The sequence below is a fragment of the Sphaeramia orbicularis genome, chromosome 16 (assembly GCF_902148855.1).
Source record: "Sphaeramia orbicularis chromosome 16, fSphaOr1.1, whole genome shotgun sequence".
Lineage (NCBI taxonomy): Eukaryota > Metazoa > Chordata > Actinopteri > Kurtiformes > Apogonidae > Sphaeramia > Sphaeramia orbicularis.
The window spans coordinates 5084265-5107994 of record NC_043972.1 but is presented as its reverse complement, the minus strand read 5'-3'; the positions used below and the strand labels follow the sequence as shown (position 1 = coordinate 5107994).

General features: G+C 37.7%; 1 protein-coding gene across 4 annotated transcripts in view; it reads left to right on the top strand.

The window, feature by feature from the left end:
* Nucleotides 1-23730, top strand: part of ldlrad4b (low density lipoprotein receptor class A domain containing 4b) — a 647819-nt gene that overhangs the window by 614806 nt on the left and 9283 nt on the right. For all 4 annotated transcript variants that reach the window (XM_030159286.1, XM_030159284.1, XM_030159285.1 and 1 more), the window contains 2 exons: nt 12360-12514; nt 14148-14198. In XM_030159286.1, coding sequence (XP_030015146.1) covers nt 12360-12514; nt 14148-14198 — 206 coding nt within the window. The remainder of the gene's footprint in view (nt 1-12359; nt 12515-14147; nt 14199-23730) is intronic.

The following is a 23730-nucleotide window of genomic DNA, read 5'->3' as shown; positions in this document are numbered from 1 at the left end:
TAGTGCGTGTCTGTCTGCCGCGCGTCCGACAGCTGCTTTTCAGCGGCGGGTCAGCTGAACCGTCTGACCTCCGCTTGGCCTCGCTCATTCACTGTGCACTCACACAGGTCAAAGGCCTGTCATTGGGTCACTGTGTGTGTGTGCACTCTCTCCACGCTGTTTACTCTCTTTTAACGTTCAGGCTCTTTGAATTGGACGCCGGGACGAGCGGCGGCGGCGGCTGCAACTGCTGTTTTTTCTATTGGGTTTACACGTTGATAGTTCAACTTTATCTTTGAAAATAAGAAAAAATAACATAAAATGTAAAAAAAAAAGGACTTTACTGCTTTAAAACATTTTGGTATTGATTGCAGAGCAGCAAGTATGCAATGAAAACTAAACTCGAGCCCCTTAGATGAGTCATATTTGATAGGAAAGTAAGTATTTTGGGCTTTCCTGTGTTTAGCAGCTTTCAGTAGTTCAACTGTATCTTTCAAAAATAACATTTAATGCAAAATGTCAAAAAAAACAAAAAAAAACAAGGACTAAGATGATTTTGCTGCTAAAACATATAAACATTTTTGTATTGATACTGGAGCTGCAATCAAAATAAAAGAAAAATGCAACTTTTAACATAATTTGGTCATTTTTTTTCAAGCAAAAACACCAAACCTGAGCCCCTTACATGCATTCATATCTAACAGGACACTCAGTAGTTTGGGTTGTACTGTTTGTTGCAGCTTTTTTAACAATAACATTGGAAAATTACCTCAAAATGCTAAACACTGAAGACTAAACTTGTCTCTATTATGGTATTGATACTAAAGATGCCTTTTAGTAGCATAAGCTGTGAATGTTTTGACAACTAGTGCTGCAACTAGGTAGATAAATCAGTATTGTTTCTCCAAACTTGAGCCCTTAGACACTGTCACATTTGGTAGAAAACAAAATTGTGGTGTTTTTTTGGTTTGATGCAGCCTTGTTGGTGACAGCAATTATTGTTTTTATACATCAGGTGTTCAGCTTTATGATTCAAAATAAGAAAAATTGACTAAAAATACAAAAAAAAAACCGACAGCTAAAGGGATTTTGCTGCTAAAACATATAAACATTTTTGTATTGATACTGGAGCTGCAATCAAAATGGAAGAAAAATGCAACTTTTAACATCATTTGGTCATTTTTTTTCAAGCGAAAACACCAAACCTGAGCCCCTTACATGCATTCATATCTGACAGGACACTCAGTAGTTTGGGTTGTACTGTTTGTTGCAGCTTTTTTAACAGTAACATTAGAAAATTACCTCAAAATGCTAAACACTGAAGACTAAATGGATTTTGCTACTGAAAACTTATCTCTGTTATGGTATTAATACTAAAGATGCCTTTTAGTAACATAAGCTGTGAATGTTTTGGCAACCAGTGCTGCAGCTGTGTAGATAAATCAGTCATTTTTCAAGCAAAAACACCAAACATGAGCCTTTTAGATGCGGTTATATTTGATAGAAAACAAAATTTTTTTTTTTTTTTTTTTTTTTTTTTTTTTTTGATTTGACGCAGTCTTGTTGGTGACGGCATTTATTGTTTTTATACATCAGTAGTTTGGCTTTATCATTCAAAAATAAGAAAATACAAAAAAACCCTGACAGCTAAAGGGATTTTGCAGCTGAAAACATATCTGTATTTTGGTATTGATGCTAAACTTTGAAAGTTTTGACACCCGGAGCTATAACCGTGCAATGAAGTCGTTAATTTTTCAAGCAAAAACACCAAACTTGAGCCCCTTAGATGCATTCATATCTAACAGGACACTCAGTAGTTTGGGTTGTACTGTTTGTTGCAGCTTTTTTGTCATCAGAAAATTACCTCAAAATGCTAAAAACTGAAGACTAAATGGATTTTGCTACTGAAAATGTGTCTCTATTATGGTATTAATACTAAAGATGCCTTTTAGTAACATAAGCTGTGAATGTTTTGACTACTAGTGCTGTAGCTATGTAGATAAATCAAGTCATTTTTCAAGCAAAAACACCAAACATGAGCCTTTTAAGATGCAGTTATATTCGATAGAAAACAAAATTTTGTTTTTGTTTTTTTTTTTTTGGTTTGATGCAGCCTTGTTGGTGACAGCATTTATTGTTTTTAAACATCAGTGGTTCAGCTTTATGATGCAAAATAAGAAAATACAAAAAAAAAACCTGACAGCTAAAGGGATTTTGCAGCTGAAAACATATTCGTATTTTGGTATTGATGCTAAACTTTGAAAGTTTTGACAACCGGAGCTATAACCGTGCAATGAAGTCGTTAATTTTTCAAGCAAAAACACCAAACATGAGCCTTTTAAGATGCAGTTATATTCGATAGAAAACAATTTTTTTTTTTTTTTGGGTTGATGCAGCCTTGTTGGTGATAGCATTTATTCTTTTTAAACATCAGTGGTTCAGCTTTATCATTCAAAATAAGAAAATACAAAAAAAAAAAAAACTGACAGCTAAAGGGATTTTGCTGCTGAAAACATATCCGTATTTTGGTATTGATGCTAAACTTTGAAAGTTTTGACAACCGGAGCTATAACCGTGCAATGAAGTCGTTAATTTTTCAAGAAAAAACGGCAAATTTGAGCCTTTTAGAGCAGCCGTATCTCTGTGTTTTTGGTTTGTTGCTTGTTTTCGACACCGGCTCCAGCAGGCTGAGAGCAGATTGCCTTCTCTGGTTATGAAATCTGTTGCGGTTGAACAGAAGAGGTCTGACCTTTATCAAGCCAGACATGATAATCCGGCGCTGTCACCGACTTCAAGTAAACCTCATTTAAGAAGGAACTTGCGCCACAGACACACGTCCGGACGGCGCGCTCGGTCACGTGTTTCTTCGGGTTGGGCCGCGCTTCGACCGTCGCCGAGTCGCCGAGCGTTACAGATGTTGCAGAGAAGCGCCGTTGTCTCCGATCGGTCACTTTCACATGATTTGAATAAACTCGATGGCCTCGGAAAAAAAAAAAAAAAGCCACGGGACGGCTGGCTCGCAACGCAAATTATTCAGGCCGCTGAAGGAACAAGGGTGCTGCAGACGCCGGGCTGATATTGTTTTGACAAGTGGATTACTGTTGTAATAACATCAGACTGGTGCTGGTAATGCAGACTGCCAGCACACACTGTTCTCTGGCCCCGGCGCTGAACACTGTGTTCTGGAGCCTCCGGACTGGGGTGGATACCGGGGTTCAGGCTGCACGGGCCTCCCTCTCTCCTCTGCTTCTTTTCTCTTATTTAATCTCCATCTCCCCTCCCCTCCCCTCCCGTCCTCGCCTCCACCCTGCTTCCTTCCTCCCTCCTCGGCTCCTCCTCCAGGCTTCCTTCCTTCCCCTGATGTTCAGAGCAGAGGCCGCCGTAGTTTTATTTTGCTTTAGCTGTAAAAACTTCCCCGCCCGTAGCTCAGAGGACAGCTTTGAGTCAGGCTTAAACTGCAGCAGAAGGCAGTCAGAAGGTTTACAGAAGGGCCGGGTCGCTTTGGTTTCCCAGAATGCTCTTCTCTGAATGTAACCCTCCCTAGGTCCCCTCCCTGTGGTTGCTGTGGTTAGCACAAGCCAAGGCTGGTAGTGGGTGAAGCTATGTCTGTTGTCCCAGCAATGAAACTTCTTTCCAACACATTTTTTTTTTTGTTTTTTGTCTTGTCATTTACAACCGTGGCTCTGAACTTAGGTTCCCCGTCGAACTGAAGACTAACAAGCAAAGGAAGGAAACGAAATGTGTGCTTTTTTTCACTTTTGCTTGCGAGATACTGGAGCTTGTTTCTTTTTTCAGGGGTGCTAGACTACTTGTGAAATGATCTGAGATGGGAACTTCCCTGTTTGGTTGAACTGCCTGTGATTTAAACACATAAGCAGAGCGCCTTGAAGCCTCGTTTCAGGCTGTTTTGGCTATTAAGTTTCCCGTGGTGAAAAGGTAAGGGGTTGAGAGAGAAACAAAGTGTGACAGTTTCAACACCGGCTTTGTTTCGAGAGGTTGTTTTCTCGGCTTATTAGGCAAATTTTCCACAACAGCCTTTTCTTCCCTCTCGGTTGATGTCGGTACTTTTGGTTTTTTTTTGCGTCTAATCTCCTCGTGTACCCGCTCCACAAACGGAACATGACAGGTCAGCTCATCGTTTCCATTTCTTTTCAGTAATTTGTCCGATAAAAGGGCGGGTTCAGTGCATTATTTCGCACATAATTCTGATGCTTGGACCCGGCGTTGGGGTTTCCAGTCCCGTACGTCGGCCTTCCCTCTCATTTGTCGCCGTCGTCTCATCAAAGAAAAGCGGTGGAGCTCGTCCGTCGCCATCTTGAAAAGCGCCCCACTCCTCCGCTTTTCGGTGGTTAGCGCCGGTTAGTTTTACTGGCTTGGGTTTCATCCTTAGCAGCGTTCTTTCTTTTTCATCCTTTCAGTGCGGTTTGAGCTAGTTGGCCTCCTTCCACTCAGTCTTACCCCACCCGTCCCCTGTGGCTGCTGTGGTGGAGCAGAGGCAGGTTTGGGTGGGTTTACGTTTCAGCTCCGGCTCAACATTAACTCGGCCTAATGCTGACGAATAAGCCCGGGAGGATTCCTGAGGCCGCGCTGAAGGGATCGGCTCGGTTTTGGTCACAATTTTTTTTTTTTTGTTTTTTTGGAACTGATTTTCAGATTCTTCTGGACTGAAGAATGATGTGAAGGTTCTTACAGTTATTGTAATGCGGTATATTACGGTTATTGTATTTGGGAGTTAGTGGGTCTTCCATTGCTTGTCTTCAAAGAGTACAAAATGCCGCTGCGCGTCTTTTAACTGGCACTCGTAAATATGAGCACATTTCACCAGTTTTAGCGTCACTCCATTGGCTGCCTGTCCATTTTAGGATCCACTTTAAAATACTTTTATTTCTTTTTGAATCCCTCCATGGTCTTGCACCACCCTACCTCACTGAGCTCCTTCACACTTCCACTCTTGCTCGCTCTCTCAGATCAGCTGATCAGCTGCTTTTGACGGCGTCTAAAACAACGTGCAGGCTTCGAGGACATGGGGCCTTTGGTGGTTCTGGTCCCAGACTGTGGAACGACCTGCCTCTGTAGATCAGACAGACTTCCTCCTTGCCCGTTTTTAAATCTCTTCTTAAAACCCACCTGTTCTCCTTGGCCTTTTTAACACTTGTGCAATGCTGACATTTTGTTTCTGTTTTTGTATTTTAACTTGTTTTGTTTTATTTTATTTGATTTTAATGTTTTTAATGCTTTGATTTAGAGATGTAACGATATGAAAATTTCATATCACGGTTATTGTGACCAAAATTATCACGGTTATCATTATTATCGCGGTATTTATACTTATACACACACTGAAATAATGTAACTAAGTTGTATTATGAAAAAAAAAAGTAATAATAATAGTAAAATTAAATAAAATAATAGGCACAATGTACTTTTTGTTGGCAGAAACGTTCAAATATTAACATGTAAACATCAAACATACAAGTGTGCATTAAAGATGGCACCTTATGACCATTGTTTGACCATTTTCCAGATCAAGTTTGAGTTGTTTTAGTTTGTTTTTCATAGATAGATAGATAGATGTAAACAAACTTAATAAAAATGTTGAATATAAGCAACAAATGAACAAAATAAGGAACGAATTGGACAAAAAAGCGCAAACATAAGCAGCAAAATCAATGAAAATGAACAAAAAATGAATAAAAACTGACCAAAATGAGCAAGAAAATGAATAAAAATAAATGTAAATAAGTAGCACAATGATCCAGGAAATGTGCAGTACTGTGACTTTTCAAAGTGCGGTAATCAAACACGGTTTTCACGATAATTAGAATTTAAACGGTAAAACTAACCATCAGGAATTTTACCGCGGTTCATCGTTACAGCGGTAATCATTACATCCCTGCTTTGATTAATTTGTACTGTGCTTTTATTCTTCTGTACAGCACTTTGGTCCACTGCTGTTGTTTTAAAGTGCTTTATAAGTAAAGTTGGATTGGATTGCACTTATCAAAACTAAGACTTCAGCGACAACGCAACGCGGGGCTGAAATCGCAGGTATTCTTTTTTTTTTTTATCGTGTTTGCACAAAATGAACCTGCAACAAAACATCAAATCAAAGCTTTCCTCGACGAACTCCGCTACTAAGAGATTCCTAACTTTCCCTTTTCTACTCTTGTATGTATCTTTTTGTTTCGTCCCGGTTGTATCAAAGCCCGCCCCGGTGGATTGTGGGTAATATACTCTGTAAATTGCACAGAGCTTTGTGGAGAAAGTGTCTGGCAGAATCGAGGCATTGTAACTCAAATAGCTGAGTGTACATTGTGTCATGATTGTTCTTCCAAAGCTGCACGTACACACTTGGACACAGACTGTACACACACACACTGCACTACACTATACTCGCACATAAAGTGAGTCAGTGTCCAGTAGTGAGTAAGAGTGTGAGTCAGAGGTCAGAGCGGGTGCCAGGACCAGACAAGGTCAAGACTTTTTCTGCTGCCGAACAAACCAACAACGCACAACAAAAGAGTCTCTGACAGCGAGGAAGACGAAGAAGAGGGAGAGGGTAGCAAAGATGAAACAGACAGAGGACGAGGTGGGCGAAGGGAGGAATGTTAGAGCGATAAAGGCGAGGAGAGGACGGCGGAGGGGCCAAAGATGAAGCGATGGTGGAGATAGAGGAGAGGAGGCTTCAGAGAGACGGAGTGGGAGGAGAAGAAGAAGAAGAAGAAAGCGCCAAACAATGAATAAGAGGCGAGAGGCAGACGTGACTGTAAGGCGGCGATCGCAGAGTCTCCCCGGCGGCGCCCTGATGTGGGAGGTCAACCCGGATCAACCCCGTCGCTTCTGCCCCGTCTGCGCGCGTTGTTTGTCGAAGACGGAAAACACAGCGGTTATTCACGGCCTTTACAAAGACGCCTCTGTACACCCAGACACACGGCAGCAGTCTCAACACTCATCTTTTTCTGTGATTTTCAAGCTTTTCCTCCACACAAACGCACTCATGTAAACCATACATGTGCTGCGCTGCATTACAGGCTGAGCTGCAGTTTGACCTGTGCTACCCCCTGCTGGTCAACATGTGTTAAAGCAGGCAGCAGGAGATGTGTGCCACTGCTGTAAAAAAAATGCTTGTTTAGGGTTTTTTGGTTTTTGTTTTTTTTTAGGGTTTATACATGGTATGAAATGAAAGGATATAAAATAAACCACATCCGACTTTCAGATTAGTGCAGTAATAATAAAAAGCTGCAAAATGGATTAAATGGAAACTTTAACCCCTAACCCTCAAATGGATCACCTGGACTTTTTTATTTTCTTATTTTGACGTTAAAAAGGTTAGAAAACATGCTGTGAGTAAGATCTTTTGCACATTTTTCCCAGAACACTTGGAACTTTCAATATTCAGCAGTCATGTACGCTTTACTGCATGTTATAATACTGTAATAACAGTTTAAAATGAAGAAGGTCAGCATGTGTTAAGGCAGGCAACAGGGGAGATGTGCCACTGCTTTAAAAAAAAATGCTTGTTTAGGGTTTTGGGTTTTTTGTTGTTTTTTTTTAGGGTTTATACATGGTATGAAATGAAAGGATATAAAATAAACCACATCCGACTGTCAGATTACCGCAGTAATAATAAAAAGCTGCAAAATGGATTAACTTCCCTGAGCTTTGGTGACTTTTTTGAAACTTTGTTTGGGAAGCAGACTCGGAAACTTGACTTAAGATGTTACTGTAGTGTTTATGTTGCATTTTCCACAGTTGTGCACTTTGAAGCCTTAAAATATGGATCTACATCACAACCAAACCTATATAAACTGATATGTGCCACTGCTTTAAAACAATGCTTGTTTAAGGTGTTTTTTTTGGGTTTGTTTTTTTTTGTTTTGTTTATTTATTTTTTTTTTTTAGAATTTATACATGGTATTAAATTAAAGGATATCAAATAAACCACATCCGACTGTCAGATTACCGCAGTAATAATAAAAAGCTGCAAAATGGATTAATTTACCTGAGCTTTTGTGACTTTTTGGAAACTTTCTGTTTGGGAAGCAGACTCGGAAACTTGACTCAAGATGTTACTTAAAGCCTTAAAATATGGATTTACATCACAACCAAACCTCTCATAGCATAGTTATTTAATAGGAAACTTTAACCCCTAACACTAAAATGGGCAGCCTGGACTTTTTTTTTCTTATTTTGACTATAAATAGGTTAGAAAACATGCTGTGAGTAAGATCTTTTGCACATTTTTTCCACAACACTTGGAACTTTCAATATTCAGCAGTCATGTACGCTTTACTGCATGTTATAATACTGTAATAACAGTTTAAAATGAGGAAGGTCAACATGTGTTAAAGCAGGCAGCAGGGGAGATGTGCCACTGCTTTAAAAAATGCTTGTTAAGGGTTTTTTTTAGGGTTTATACATGGTATTAAATGAAAGGATATAAAATAAACCACACCCGACTGTCAGATTACTGTAGTAATAATAAAAAGCTGCAAAATGGATTAACTTCCCTGAGCTTTTGTGACTTTTTTTGAAACTTTCTGTTTGGGAAGCAGACTCGGAAACTTGACTCAAGATGTTACTGTAGTGTTTATGTTGCATTTTCCACAGTTGTGCACTTTGAAGCCTTAAAATACGGATTTACATCACAACCAAACCTCTCATAGCATAGTTATTCAGTAGGAAACTTTAACCCCTAACCCTAAAATGGATCACCTGGACTTTTTTTTTCTTATTTTGACTATAAAAAGGTTACAAACCATGCTGTGAGTAAGATCTTTTGCACATTTTTTCCACAACACTTGGAACAATATCTAGCAGTCATGTACGCTTTACTGCATGTAATAACGAAGAAAAAAAAAACAAAACATAAAATGAAAACATGTAATACTGTAATAACAGTTTAAAATGAAGAAGGTCAACATGTTAAAGCAGGCAGCAGGGGAGATGTGCCACCGCTTAAAAAAATGCTTGTTAAAGTTTTTTTTTTTTGGATTTATACATGGTATTAAATGAAAGGATATAAAATAAACCACATCCGACTGTCAGATTACTGCAATAATAATAAAAAGCTGTAAAATGGATTAACGTACATGTATTAACCTGAGCTTTTGTGACTTTTTTGTGACTTTCTGTTTGGGAAGCAGACTCGGAAACTTGACTTAAGATGCTACTGTAGTGTTTATGTTGCATTTTCTACAGTTGTTAACTTGCAAGTTGCGCTTTGAAGCATTAAAATATGGATTTACATCACAACCAAACATCTGATTGCACAGTTATTTAATAGGAAACTTAACCCCTTACCCGAAAATGGGCTGCCTGGACTTGTTTTTTCTTATTTTGACGATAAAAAGGTGAGAAAACATGCTGTGAGTAAGATCTTTTGTACATTTTCTCAGAATTTTCGATATCTTGCAATCATTTACAATTTCATGCATGTTATAATACTGCAATAACAGTTTTTAAAAAATGAAGAAAAACAGAATTTGATTTTAGAGAAAAAACAATCAAATAAAAACATCGACCGTCATACATCAAAGCTTCCTGTTTTCTTATCCTTTCATTGTCAAAACTTGTTGCAGACAACTTGGTCTCAAAACGTGTGACAGACAAACAACAAACCCCAGGAAACGTCACATCAGATTCTAACAAATCTAATATTTTTGACTGTTTTTAGGACAAGCTGAAGCTGAATTGTTCTACACACCGAATCAATTGTAGCCTGATTTACTGAGAAAAGACAAATGTGTGACGTTGATCATGATTTCAGTTCATGTTTCTGAAACTTTTCCTTATTCTCGCCCTTTGTGTTGAGGACGTGTCTGGACTTTTTTTCTTATTTTGACGATAAAAAGGTTAGAAACCATGCTGTGAGTAAGATCTTTTGCACATTTTTCCCAGAACACTTTGAACTTTCAACATCTAGCAGTCATGTACACTTTACTGCATGTTATAATACTGTAATGACAGTTTAAAATGAAGAAAAACACAAAAACTGAATTAGAGTTTACAGTTTTATTGGTGAAAAAACTCTTAAATAAAAACATCATCCCAAAACTGTCAAAGCTTCATGTTTTCTTATCCTTTCATTGTCAAAACGTGCAACAGACAAGCAACAAACCCCAGGAAATGTCACATCAGATTCTACCAAATCGAATATTTTTTGACTGTTGTAAGGACCAGCTGAATTATTCTACGTCATAAATCAATCGTAGCCTGATTTACTGAGAAAAGACAAATGTGTGACGTTGATCATGATTTCAGTTCATGTTTCTGAACCTTTTCCTTATTCTCGTCCTTCGTGTTGAGGACGTGTCTGGACTTTTTTTTTCTTATTTTGATGATAAAATTTAGAAACCATGCTGTGAGTAAGATCTTTTGCACATTTTTCCCAGAACACCTTGAACTTTCAGCATCGAGCAGTCATGTACACTTTACTGCATGTTATAATACTGTAATGACAGTTTAAAATGAAGAAAAATATAATTAGATTTTAGAGTTTTTTAGCAAAAAAACACTTAAATAAAAACATCATCCCAAAACTGTCAAAGCTTCATGTTTTCTGTGTTTTCTTATCCTTTCATTGTCAAAATGTGCAACAGACAAGCAACAAACCCTAGGATTCTTACAAAATGGAATATTTTTGACTGTTTTTAGGACAAGCTGAAGCTAAATTATTCTACGTCATAAATCAATCGTAGCCTGATTTACTGAGAAAAGACAAATGTGTGACGATCATGATTTCAGTTCATGTTTCTGAAACTTTTCCTTATTCTCGCCCTTTGTGTTGAGGACATGTCTGGACTTTTTTTCTTATTTTGATGATAAAAAAGTTAGAAACCATGCTGTGAGTAAGATCTTTTGCACATTTTTCCCAGAACACTTTGAACTTTCAACATCGAGCAGTCATGTAGACTTTACTGCATGTTATAATACTGTAATGACAGTTTAAAATGAAGAAAAATATAATTAGATTTTAGAGTTTTTTAGCAAAAAAACCACTTAAATAAAAACATCATCCCAAAACTGTCAAAGCTTCATGTTTTCTGTGTTTTCTTATCCGTTCATTGTCAAAATGTGCAACAGACAAGCAGCAAACCCTAGGATTCTTACAAAACCGAATATTTTTGACTGTTTTTAGGACAAGCTGAAGCTAAATTATTCTCTGTCATGAATCAGTCGTAGCCTGATTTACTGAGAAAAGACAAATGTGTGACGATGATCATGATTTCAGTTCATGTTTCTGAAACTTTTCCTTATTCTCGTCCTTTGTGTTGAGGACATGTCTGGACTTTTTTTCTTATTTTGACGATAAAAAGGTTAGAAACCATGCTGTGAGTAAGATCTTTTGCACATTTTTCCCAGAACACTTTGAACTGTCAACATCTAGCAGTCATGTACACTTTACTGCATGTTATAATACTGTAATAGCAGTTTAAAATGAAGAAAAATATAATTAGATTTTAGAGTTTTTTAGCAAAAAAACAAATAAAAACATCATCCCAAAACTGTCAAAGCGTCATGTTTTCTTGTCCTTTCATTGTGAAAACATGCAACAAACCTCAGGAAACGTCACATGAAATTCTAACAAATCGAATATTTTTGACTGTTTTTAGGACAAGCTGAAGCTGAATTATTCTACGTCATAAATCAATCGTAGCCTGATTTACTGAGAAAAGACAAATGTGTGACGTTGATCATGATTTCAGTTCATCTTTCTGAACCTTTTCCTTATTCTCGTCCTTTGTGTTGTGGACGTGTCTGGACTTTTTTTTTCTTATTTTGATGATAAAAAAGTTAGAAACCATGCTGTGAGTAAGATCTTTTGCACATTTTTCCCAGAACACTTTGAACTTTCAACATTGAGCAGTCATGTACACTTTACTGCATGTTATAATACTGTAATGACAGTTTAAAATGAAGAAAAATATAATTAGATTTTAGAGTTTTTTAGCAAAAAACTCCTAAATAAAAACATCATCCCAAAACTGTCAAAGCGTCATGTTTTCTTGTCCTTTCATTATCAAAACGTGCAACAGATAAGCAACAAACCCTAGGATTCTTACAAAATCGAATATTTTTGACTGTTTTAAGGACAAGCTGAAGCTGAATTATTCTCCGTCATGAATCAGTCGTAGCCTGATTTACTGAGAAAAGACAAATGTGTGACGTCGATCATGATTTCAGTTCATGTTTCTGAACCTTTTCCTTATTCTCACCCTTTGTGTTGTACATGCACTTTCAGATTAGACATTTATAAGGCGTTCACGTGAGCTTTGTGATGTTTTTTTAATCTGCGCACCTCGGTCAAACCCATCCTATCCGATGTTGGACGCTAACCCTCGCTCTCTCTTTTGTGTGTGTGTTTTTTTTCATTGCAGCTGAACTGGAGTTTGTTCAGATCGTCATCATCATCGTGGTGATGACAGTGATGGTGGTGGTGATCATCTGCCTGCTCAACCACTACAAACTCTCCACCTGGTCCTTCATAACGAGGCAGAGCCAGGCCCGAAGGCACGACCATGCCCTGCAGCAGGTCAGTACCGCTGTCTGTGTGTGTGTGTCTGTTTGTGTTTGTGTGTTTGTGCCGGGGAATCAGAGACAAAAAGATACTGTTTGTACTGGGTTGTATTTAGATCCTCTGGCAGTGCTGCTCCCCCCTGCATCCCTGCCAATAACATTTTGATCTAAACTGGTAGCGAGTGAAAAAACTGCATGTGTGTTCATCTGTTCTCTCGCTGACTGTCCCCGCGTTCTCATTGTTACCGTACATTTCTTTATTTCCGAAGCAGGACAAACATAGCTTACCAGTTTGTTCCCAGTAAAGCTGCGCTGAGCTAAATGAATCCTTTTATCCAGTCGGAGTCTCTGTCCCAGTTTCACTGAGGTAACAGCTTTGCTCCAGTCTGTTAGGTGAACTTGCTGAATTGGTTTCTTCAGAGCCAGACTCTGTCAGGCCTTGATGTTTAATTCACCACCACGCCGTCTAGACAGCGGCGGTTCTGCCCCCGTACTGACACATCCAAACACGGGGATAAACACACTCTTAAATATATGCACGCTGCACAAACCACGCCGATGTAGGCTCGGGTACGGAGTACAAATGTTACCAAAAACTGACTTATTATCGGTCCATTGATACCTCAAAACATCAGAAAGATAGATAATAGCTCTTGTCTGCGTTTTTTTTTATGCTCTTACGGAGTATTTATATACAGCTAATAACCTCCCATCACCTCTTTTTCATCTCTGCCGTCGCTCTTTGCATAATAACCGCTTTGATTGGGCGGCGAGGAGCAAACAGAAACCGACACAAAGCGAAAAAAAACAAAACAAAACAGATAAATGTATACGGAAATGTAACATCAGACAGCGACAAGCCAGAGAAGTGAGAAGAATAGCCAGTGGCCTTTGCTCCTATCAGACGCATACATAAGCAGGATTTCTGCATGTTTGTCCTGCTTTAAAGTCTTTGCTTTTTTTTTTTTTTTTTTTGTTTCCACTAAATATTGTTGACTGTGCTGTCTTAGAAAAGATCCCGAAGTCAAATGCAGACGAAGGGAGAGAGCAATTATTTGACAGCTTCTTTGTTTCGCTTTTTTATTCTGCCTATTTTTAAAAACAGGAGCTCGTTGTTGTCGTCCTTGCTCTGAGACAGACCGCGTTTTTAGTTTGAAGACATCAGGCTTTTCTCGGCGATGTTATTTTCTCTTTTGTGTCCTCATTAATTTGTTATCCCCCCCCCCCTTTTTTTTTTTCTTCCCTTTTATTTTTTATTTAATTTTTTTTGGTTAAGGAAGAGGGTTTTGTTTTTTTTTTTTTATCAGCAGCTTTTTGGTCTTACTTTAATGTCGTACATCAAAACTCATCCCAGACATGCACACATCAAAGCAGGCGCATCCACAGTGTTATTAGCACCAGTGAATTTACACGTTAATTTATGCGTCGGATACACGTATAACGGCATAAAAGATAACTGATCGCTTTGTCGGAAATCAAATGCAGTCGCTTATCGTATTTGTTTACAACATGAAGACTTTTCATTTCTCATTAAAGTCCAAAAACTCCTTCCTTCATCTCTCCCAGTTTCTTACAGGTGTACATAGAAACAACTCCGAGTCTGTAAATGTGACTTTTTTTTTTCCTATTTTGTGTGTTTTCGTGCGTAGGATGGGTGTCTGTGGCCTTCAGACAGCGGCTCTCGACAAGGTGCCTCAGAGGTAAGACCACCACCCCACCACCCCACCCCCCACCTCGCCGACCCATGACCCGGTCGTGCTCTTTCCACCAGTAGGAGGCAGACTCTGCGGTTATATGGACTACAAATAACACGATGCAGATGTGGAATATAAAAGAAAAGGCTAAACAGTAAAAGCAGAGGGATCGGTTATGAAAGAGCGTAAACGATCCAGATCCACAGTTGGATTCAGACCACGACTCCAGACCTCAGATGTTAATATTAGAGCTAGAACGGTTATCAATATCAGCTAATAAATGCACTATTTTAGATTTGATGCACCCTCTGATCACAGGGAATATCCACCAGATTAAATTTCTCTAAATTCTTGTACTTTTGGCTTTTTTTTTTTTGGTCATATGTCTTTCTATACATCATCGGTCATCATGAATCAGGTTTCTATTAGAACAAAGTTCAAACTTTCATAGAGTATTCACAAGATGTGCAAGTTCCAATGCCTGTATGTAGTATAAGTACATAAATCATAGCCCTATAACAGATTCCAATGACTTTTTTTGTCAGATTAAGTTGACTATAAATAGAGGGTGGGGAAGCAAAATTGACAATATTTTGAGGCAGGGATTGAAAAACAGTGTATGACCAATTAGTTTATTGAAAGTCATGAGAATTTATTTGCCACAAGAAAATGTCCATAATAGAAAATGTTTTTATTCTATGTGTCCTCCTTCTTTCTCAATAACTGCCTTCACACGCTTCCTGAAACTTGCGCAAGTGTTCCTCAAATATTGGGGTGACAACTTCTCCCATTCTTCTTTAATAGTATCTTCCAGACTTTCTGGTAATAGTTTTGCTCATAGTCATTCTCTTCTTTCCATTATAAACAGTCTTTATGGACACTCCAACTATTTTTGAAATCTCCTTTGGTGTGACGAGTGCATTCAGCAAATCACACACTCTTTGACGTTTGCTTTCCTGATTACTCATATGGGCAAAAGTTTCTGAAAAGGTATGGATAATAGTGTTAGGTATGATTATGACATCAGTATATGTTTGGTTTCAAAACAATTGACGTAGTGCCTGCTGAGAAAAAACAACTAAATGGTCCTTGTAAATTTTGCTTCCCCACCTTGTAGTTCTGCGACTTTTTGGTCAAATATCTCACGATTTGTTAACTGTTATCATGAATCCGGTTTCTATCCAAATGAATCTCAAACTTTGACAGAATTTTAATATATTGTGTCACTCTCAGTGCTGTTCTGCAGTACAAGTACATATATCATTAAAATATAAGAGATGACAAGGACTCAATCACTACTTTAACCCTTTCATGCACACTGGTCACTACAGTGGACAGCTATTCTGCAGCTGTTCTCTTGTATATTCATGGATTTTGTTGTTCTTTTCATTGTTGTTCTTTTCGTTGTTGTTTTTACACATATCTTTATTAAAGTTTTAAGACACTACATATCTTTTCTGGCATGAATTGGTAACATTATGTAGATCTCTTCTGAGCATAAAGCCCCAGAATCACAAGCCCTCCCCACAGTTTTCACACAATTTACCAGTAAATACATGTTTCTGTGTCAAAAATTAAACGTGTGGTGTCCAGCTGAGTGGACATTTTTGCAACTTCATGAAAAATAGGTTCATAAGATTTTTATTTTTACTTTTTTTCGTTATTATTTTTTTATGTTTTTTTTTTCCATTATTATTGTTATTTTTGTAATTATTATTATTTATTTTTCAGAAGAAAATTTGTAATCGCATTGTTTTTTTTCATGCCTAAAGAGGAATAAAAACACTCAGGAAAAAATGTTGATTAAGGTTCTCATAATTCGTGCATGAAAGGGTTAAGTTATTTTTTATCTGTTGGTTAAATATCTCAGTCATGTTGTCATTAAGTTTATAGCCAAAGTGCAAACCTTAACAGAGTATTCGCACAATTTGCAAGTTCCAGTGCTGGTGTGTAGTACGCCATAAGAGAGTTTTTTGCCAAATTAAGTTGACTATACATTATTCTGCTTTGGACTTTTTGGTCAAATGTCTCGTTATCTGTCAACAAGTGTCACGAATCTGGTTTCTATCCAAATGAATCTCAAACTTTGACAGAATATTCATAATATGTGTAACTTTCAGCGCTGTTCTGCAGTACCAGTACATATATCATTAAAATATAAGAGATTACAAGGACTTAATCACCATCTTAAGTTCCTTTTTATCTGTTGGTCAAATATCTTAGTCATCAGTTGTCATTAATTAGGTTTATAGCCAAGGTGAAAACTTTACCAGAGTATTCCTGAAATGAGCAAGTTCCAATGCTGGTATGTAGTATAAATACATAAATCATGAGAGCATAAGAGATTACAATGGCTTTTTTAGCAAATTAAGTTGACTATAAAAGATTCTGCTTTTGACTTTTTGGTCAAATGTCTCACGATATGTCAACAGTTGTCATGACTCTGGTTTCTATCCAAATGAATCTCAAACTTTGACAGAATATTCATAAAATGTGTCACTTTCAATGCTGTTCTACAGTACCAGTACATGTATCGTTAAAATACAAGAGATTACAAAGACTTTAATTCCAGTTTAAAACCCCTTTAGCCCTATCGGCCTGCCTGGGGGCCTAAAAAATTATATTAATATTCATCTATTATAAAAAATAATAAATCAGGACAATGGATGTTTTTTTCAACTTTTGCTCAAAGTTTAGACCCTAATGTTAATAAAAGTACATCAAGTGTATTTTAGTGCAAACTTCAATGTTCAAACATGATTTTTAATCTTTCTGGGGTGAAGTACACGCTATTAAAAAATCTCTGACACGAAAAATTAATTTATGCATATCATCGTCAATCCAGCCGAAAAAAAAACCAGGCGAGGATAAAAAATTCTAATTTCTCTTTAGTTTGTTACAGTTTACTCAGGCAGAGTAATAGATACAATATTTTAGACGATGGGAATAGATTCTGTGAGGTCTGTAAATGTCCATAGACACCAAGAACATCCATATGAACCTTATTATTGTGAAGTAATTCTTCATTTACTTTGGGTATGTCTGTTGAGGCGTTTTTCCCCTGAAAATATGGTCAGGGTTAAACAGGTTAAGTTCATTTTTATCTATTAGTTAAATTTTTCATTGTCATCAGTTGTCATTAATTAGGTTTATATTCAAAGTGAAAATTTTAAGAGTATTCACAAAATGTGCAAGTTCCGACATAAATCATTAAAGCATAAGAGATTACAATGAGTTTTTTTGCCAGATTAAGTTGACTATAAATGATTCCACTTTGGACTTTTTGGTCAAATGTCTCACCATATGTTAACAGTTGTCATGACTCTGGTTTCTATCCAATTTAATCTCAAACTTTGACAGAATTTTCATAAAATGTGTCACTTTCAGTGCTGTTCTGCAATACCAGTACATATATCATTAAAATATAAGAACTATAAATATAAAGACTTAATCACCAGCTTAAATTCATTTTTATCTATTGATTAAATTTCTCGCTGTCATCAGTTGTCATTAATTAGGTTTATATCCAAAGTGCAAACTTTAACAGAGTATTCACAAAATATAAAAATTCTAACAGAAATTATTAAAGCATAAGAGATTACAGTGACTTTTTTTGCCAGATTAAGTTGACTATAAATGATTCTACTTGTCACTCTTTGATTGGTTAAATATCTCACTATATGTCAACAGGTGTGATGAATACAGATTATATCCAAATGAATCTTAAACTTTGGCAGAATATTCATAATGCGTGTCACTTTCAGTGCTGTTCTGCAGTACCAGTACATATATCATTAAAATATAAGAGATTACAATGACTTAATCACCAGTTTAAGTTCATTTTTATCTATTGGTTAAATATCTCAGTCATCAGTTGTCATTAATTCAATTAATTTAACAGTGTATTCACAAAATGTGGAAGTTCCAACATAAATTATTAAAGCACAAGAGATTACAATGACTTTTTTTGCCACATTAAGTTGACTATAAAGGATTCTACTTTTGACTCTTTGATTGGTCAAATGTCTCGTTATATGTCAACAGTTGTGATGAATCTGGTTTCTATCTAAATGAATCTCAAACTTTAAGATAAACTTTGTTTACAAACTTTATTGATCCCACTGTGGGGATGTTTCACAGTTGGCAGCAGCAACATAAAAATAAAGATTCAAGAATGTTTATTGTCGTTATGCGTACTCATAATGAAGCGGTAGTTCTCGGCTAAGGTGACAAACTTAAATACTGAGATATATTAAATGAAGATGCTATAAACATCATACGACCACATAATATAGAACACACTATGAGAATATGTGTCGAAAAAGAAAAGTCTGTACAGTAATAAAGTGCAGAATGACAGAATATTCAGAAAGTGTGTCACTTCCAATGCTGTTCTGCTGCACCAGAAAATAAAATCATTAAAGTATGAGACATTACAGTGACATTATGTTATTAAAAGAACGCCGCTGAAACTCTCGTTAGTTGTGTTAGGGTTAATTGGAATGCCTACAGCACCAACACAACATGAAATAAGGGCAGAGAGATGGGTAATGACAACCAGAATATTGTTAAAGTTATTTATATCGGCGTCAGTCTGCCACATTCTGCTCAAAAACAGCCAACGCTTCCATTGCAGCCTTTAATTTCGCATATTACTTGTCGCATCGCCTCGTGGATCCATACGACTCGAGCGTCGCGCCGGTGGAAAGCCAACTCGTGGGAAGGTTTTTACCTGTAGGAGGATTTTTCTCACTCATTACCCCTTGTGCCTTTGGGCCATTTGTGCTTTAAGAGGGCCGCTCGCTTCCTGTTTCGTGCCATAAACCAAATTAACTCTCGGTGCCATAAAACAATCTGCTGGAGCTTCCTGTTCAGTCTGATCCGGTGCCTTGTGTGGCAAAACATTCCAAAAACTGACAGAATGTGGCAGTTACTTGTACACGATATCTCGCTCTGAGTAATGTTGCACATTTAACAGTGTTTGACATTCGGAGGCCACGCGGGAAGAATTTATAGGCAGTAAAACGGCAACTAAGACGAATGAAAGCAAGAGATAGAAGACCTGAATCTGCTGACTGATCTCCTTTGTCTAATGTACTTAGGCAGCTTTTCTTTGTTTCTCGTCCGCGTATTATCTCAGCCCTCGTCCTTGTGTAATTGTTCTGTGGTTACAGTAACACAGTCAGGGCACACAGATCCTGACATTTGCGTTTCGGTCGCTTGTAAATATTTGATCATGCAGGAATTGAAGCTTGTGAGACGCGGCGGGTACGGCTGGCACTAAACTCCAAACAAAATCAAACCTGGCACCTTCCCAAAAGGCTGTAGATCTGCTGGCAAATACAAGCGCACCGACCAACGCCAATAATACTCACTGTGGCTGAGATCAGTTTGCTTAATGGCATCCACACCAGATGGAGGAGCTTATGAGGAGCTGTGGGAGGAGGCACTTTGGGAAAACTAGAAAGGACACTCAAAAAAAAACCAAAAAAAAAACAACAACAACACACAAGCATTGGTACGACAGAAGCAGAAACAATCGTAACGTTAAGGTAAAAGTTTGGCAGGCCGGTGTGCGTGCACTGCGGCTATCAAAGCCAATTAAAGCACTTTGTTTTGCTGCCCTTTTGCCTACGCAGACGCACCAAATCTGCTTTCACTCAGAGTATACTGGCAGCCTCCGAGAGTCAGCTAGATGTCTCATATGTAAACAAAACGAAAGGAGGCCAAGAGCGAGACAGACGCGAGGGGTGGACGGATGAAAGCGAACAGAGGGAGACGGAGAGGACGAGGTAAAAACAGTGTCAACGTTAAAACACCCTGAGAGACCCCGAGAAGAAGGAAAAGGCCACGGAGAGACAAACACACAGGGAGATGCAGCCAATGAGTGTGGGTGGCTGATAGATGCAAGGGTGGGGGGGGCTGTGTGTGGCTGTGTGTGTGTGTGTGTGTGTGTGTGTGTGTGGTGGGGGGGGGGGGGGATGGTTTTTGGTGCGTCATTAATCAGCAACACCTCCCCTGACACTGTCTAGACAGCCGTCTGAGAGCTGCCCTGCTCTGCTGCTCTGCTCCCTCTATCAGCGATACACCTTTCTGTCTCCCCCCTCCCTCCCTCCCTCCCTCCCTCCCTCCCTCCCCCGTCTGTCTGTCTGTCTGTCTTTTCTGTTTCTTTTTTATCTCCCCTGCTCTCTTTCCTCTTTATCTCCATGGCTCTTTCTTCCTCTTTCCTTTCCACGCTCCCTTCTTCTTCTCTCCCTCCTCTTATCTCACCAGCCTTTCTTTCTTTCTTTCTTTCTTTTTAATCCTTTCAGTTCCACTCTTTCTCCTTTTTCTGTCTCTCCATTTCAATTGCCCTCATCCTCTCTCTCTCTTTCTCTCTCGCTCTCTGGTTTTTTTCTTTCTCTCCCCCCCCCACTCTGTTGTTCTCTCCATCCCGACTGCCTTGCCAGTGGGGGCTGACTATTAGAGCCACCGCCACTAATTGAAATGGGTTCCCTCTGATAACGAGTCGCCGCGGTAGAAATGTGTTGAATCAGATGGAGGGGGAAAAAAAAAAAAATGTGAGAAATGAAGAAATGGATCACACTGTCACAGTCTGAAGAGCTAATTGAGGTGAAGATCTGTGACAAAAACTGCAGGATCAAAGCGGCGTGTTGAAGGTTGTTCTGTTTTAGGAGCCACTTGGGCTCTTTTCTCTAATCAGGCTCTAATGTAATCGGCGCTGCTGCATCAGGACCACCACTCAGAGCCGAGACTGAGTTCAGATCAGCGGCACAGAAATATTTCAGACCCCGAAACAATGGGTGTGTTGTTCATGAAACTGTTCGTCAGTTGGCGAAGAACATAACTTTCAGGTTAATTGATTTGATGGAAATAACGGCTGTTGCTGCCACGGTGAAGTCTTTCATTGGATTTGTCCCGATACGATGATACTACTTTCCTAATATCACTGGTCTGAGTCACAGGTGTCAAACATGCGGCCCGGGGGCCAAATCCGGCCCGCCAAAGGGTCCAGTCCAGCCCTGGGGATGAATTTGTGAAAAGCAAAAATTACACTAAGATATTAACGATCCTTTTAGGTTCCACATTCAGACCAATTCAATCTCAAGTGGGCAGGACTTGTAAAAACTTTCATAATAACATATAATGAATAAATAATGACAACTCCAAATTTTTCTCTTTGTAAATGTAAATATTTTCATGTATTTACACTAAGACAAAGTATAATTTTGCAAAAAAAATTGTGAATAACCTGAACAAATATGAACAACCTGAAATATCTAAAGAGAAATAAGTACAATTTTAACAATATTCTGCCTGTTATTACATGTTGTGTGTTTGTAGATCCACTGTGATCTGTAAGTTATAATGTACATGTATAAATGATAAAATGATGCAGAATATTGTTCAAATTACACTTATATTTTCAGTTCGTTCATGTTATTCACATCTTTTGAAAGGATAGTTTGTAGATGCAAACCTTTTCATAATGTAAATTTACTTTTTCCACTCTAAAACACAGAAAAAAGTTTGGGGTTGACATTATTTATATATTATTCTGTTATTATTTGACTGGTTCGGCCCACTGCAGATCAAATTTAGCTGAATGTGCAACTGAACTAAATTGAGTTTGACAGCTCTGCTCTAGATTATCTGATTCAGAGTTTAAATGTGCTAAATGTTACGTATTTTAATTAGAATAATTGGAAAACAAATAACAAAAGTGCTGGTTTGTTGACGTTTTCAAGGTATATGATAAAGTGTTATTACGCATACAGTCGCGGAAAAAATTATTAGACCATCAAAAGTCATCAAAAACAATGGTCATGCAATCAAGTACTAATCAATATACTAAAATTAGGAAATATCTGATGGTGTTTATGCCTTCAGGAGTACTTTACACAATGGGAACTGTACAGAGCTTAATGAGTGAGAAGGAAACTGTTAATTTTAACCAGCGTTTAGTGTCTGAGGGTTTGTTCACGGCACCAATGCTGAAGTTGAGGTTTCTGGACCATTCACCTAAACAGGCTGTTTTTACTGGAAAGTAACTTTTTTTCCCCACGCATATTGACAGAGTATGCGCAGACAAATTAATGATCAGATTTAGTGTCTTTCTTTGAGCTGTTTTCCACATGTCATATTCCATTAAAACAACAGGAAACCTTCTTAAAAATCACATGATATATGCTCATGTATTGCCATTGCTGTTCTTTGAGAGTCATATACAGTCGTGGACAAAATTATTAGACCATCAAAAGTCATCGAAAACAATGGTTATGCAATCAAGTTCTAACTCCGGTGTGTATCATGTGACTAAAACTGACAGAAAAGAAAACACGGAATGCCTAAAAGCACTGTTTTTGTCAGTACAATGCCATAGATATTGATGTAAGAACTGAAGTGATTTTGGTTTTTATCAAGAAAACATGAAAAATGGATAGATATCAGCTCTGAAATTAAACTATTATGAGCTTTTTTTGTTGTTATCATTATATTTGTCCAAACAAATGTACCTTCAGTTGTAACAGGCATTAAAATGAACAAGAAATTGAAGAAAACGAGGATGGTCTAATACTTTTATTTATTTTATTTATTTATTTTATTTGCACAAAATAAAAACAGCAATAGAAAAAACAACAACATTCAAACAAGTAACAAAATTGTGCAGGAGAGGTTAGAAGCCAAAAAGAAGGCTTATATGAATACCTCCCCTGAAAAGAACAGTACACAAAAAAAGAATCAAAAAATACAATATAACTGAAATAATAAACTTAAGTAAAAACAATACAAATGTAATCCACATTACAAATCATCAAATACAAATCAAGTGATACACAGCCGGACATTTTTTCATGAATTCAAGTCCTTTTCAGATGCTTTTTAAACAATGATAAAGTAGATGTTGATTGAAGTTCAGGTCGTAGATTATTCCACAGATTTGGTCCAAGATATTTCAGAGAATACTGACAGACTGAAGTTCGGCAGTACCGAAGATAAAATTTGCTTGAAAATCGTGTCGGAAAGTTGTGAATAACAGAAGACAACATAAAGAAATTGTGAAAAACTTTCGGAAGAATATGAGTTAAGTGACCATATTTGGACATGAAGACACAGGTCTGGTAAACGTTCACATCAAAAACTGAGAGAAGATTGAATTTTTTTGAAAAGAGGAGCAGATGAGTGGAGTCTGTTAGAAAAACTGATCATTCTTGCAAATTTCTTTTTGAATTAAGAGAATCTTATTGAGATACGTGGGACAGGTTGCCGCCCAAACAGTACTGCAATAAATAATGTAAGGAGAAATGAAGCAATAATAAAAAGTCAAGAAACAAGAATGATTTATCAATGAACCAACTCTGTTCAAAATGCCAATTGACTTCATGATTTTTTTTACAGAGAAGATTAATATGAGATTTCCAATTCAATTTTTCACCTACAGTAACACCCGAAAATTTAACATAAGATACCTGGGTTATTTCAAAGTTATCTATGAATAATTTGTTGTTTTCCTTGTTATACTTCTTATTTTTGTTAC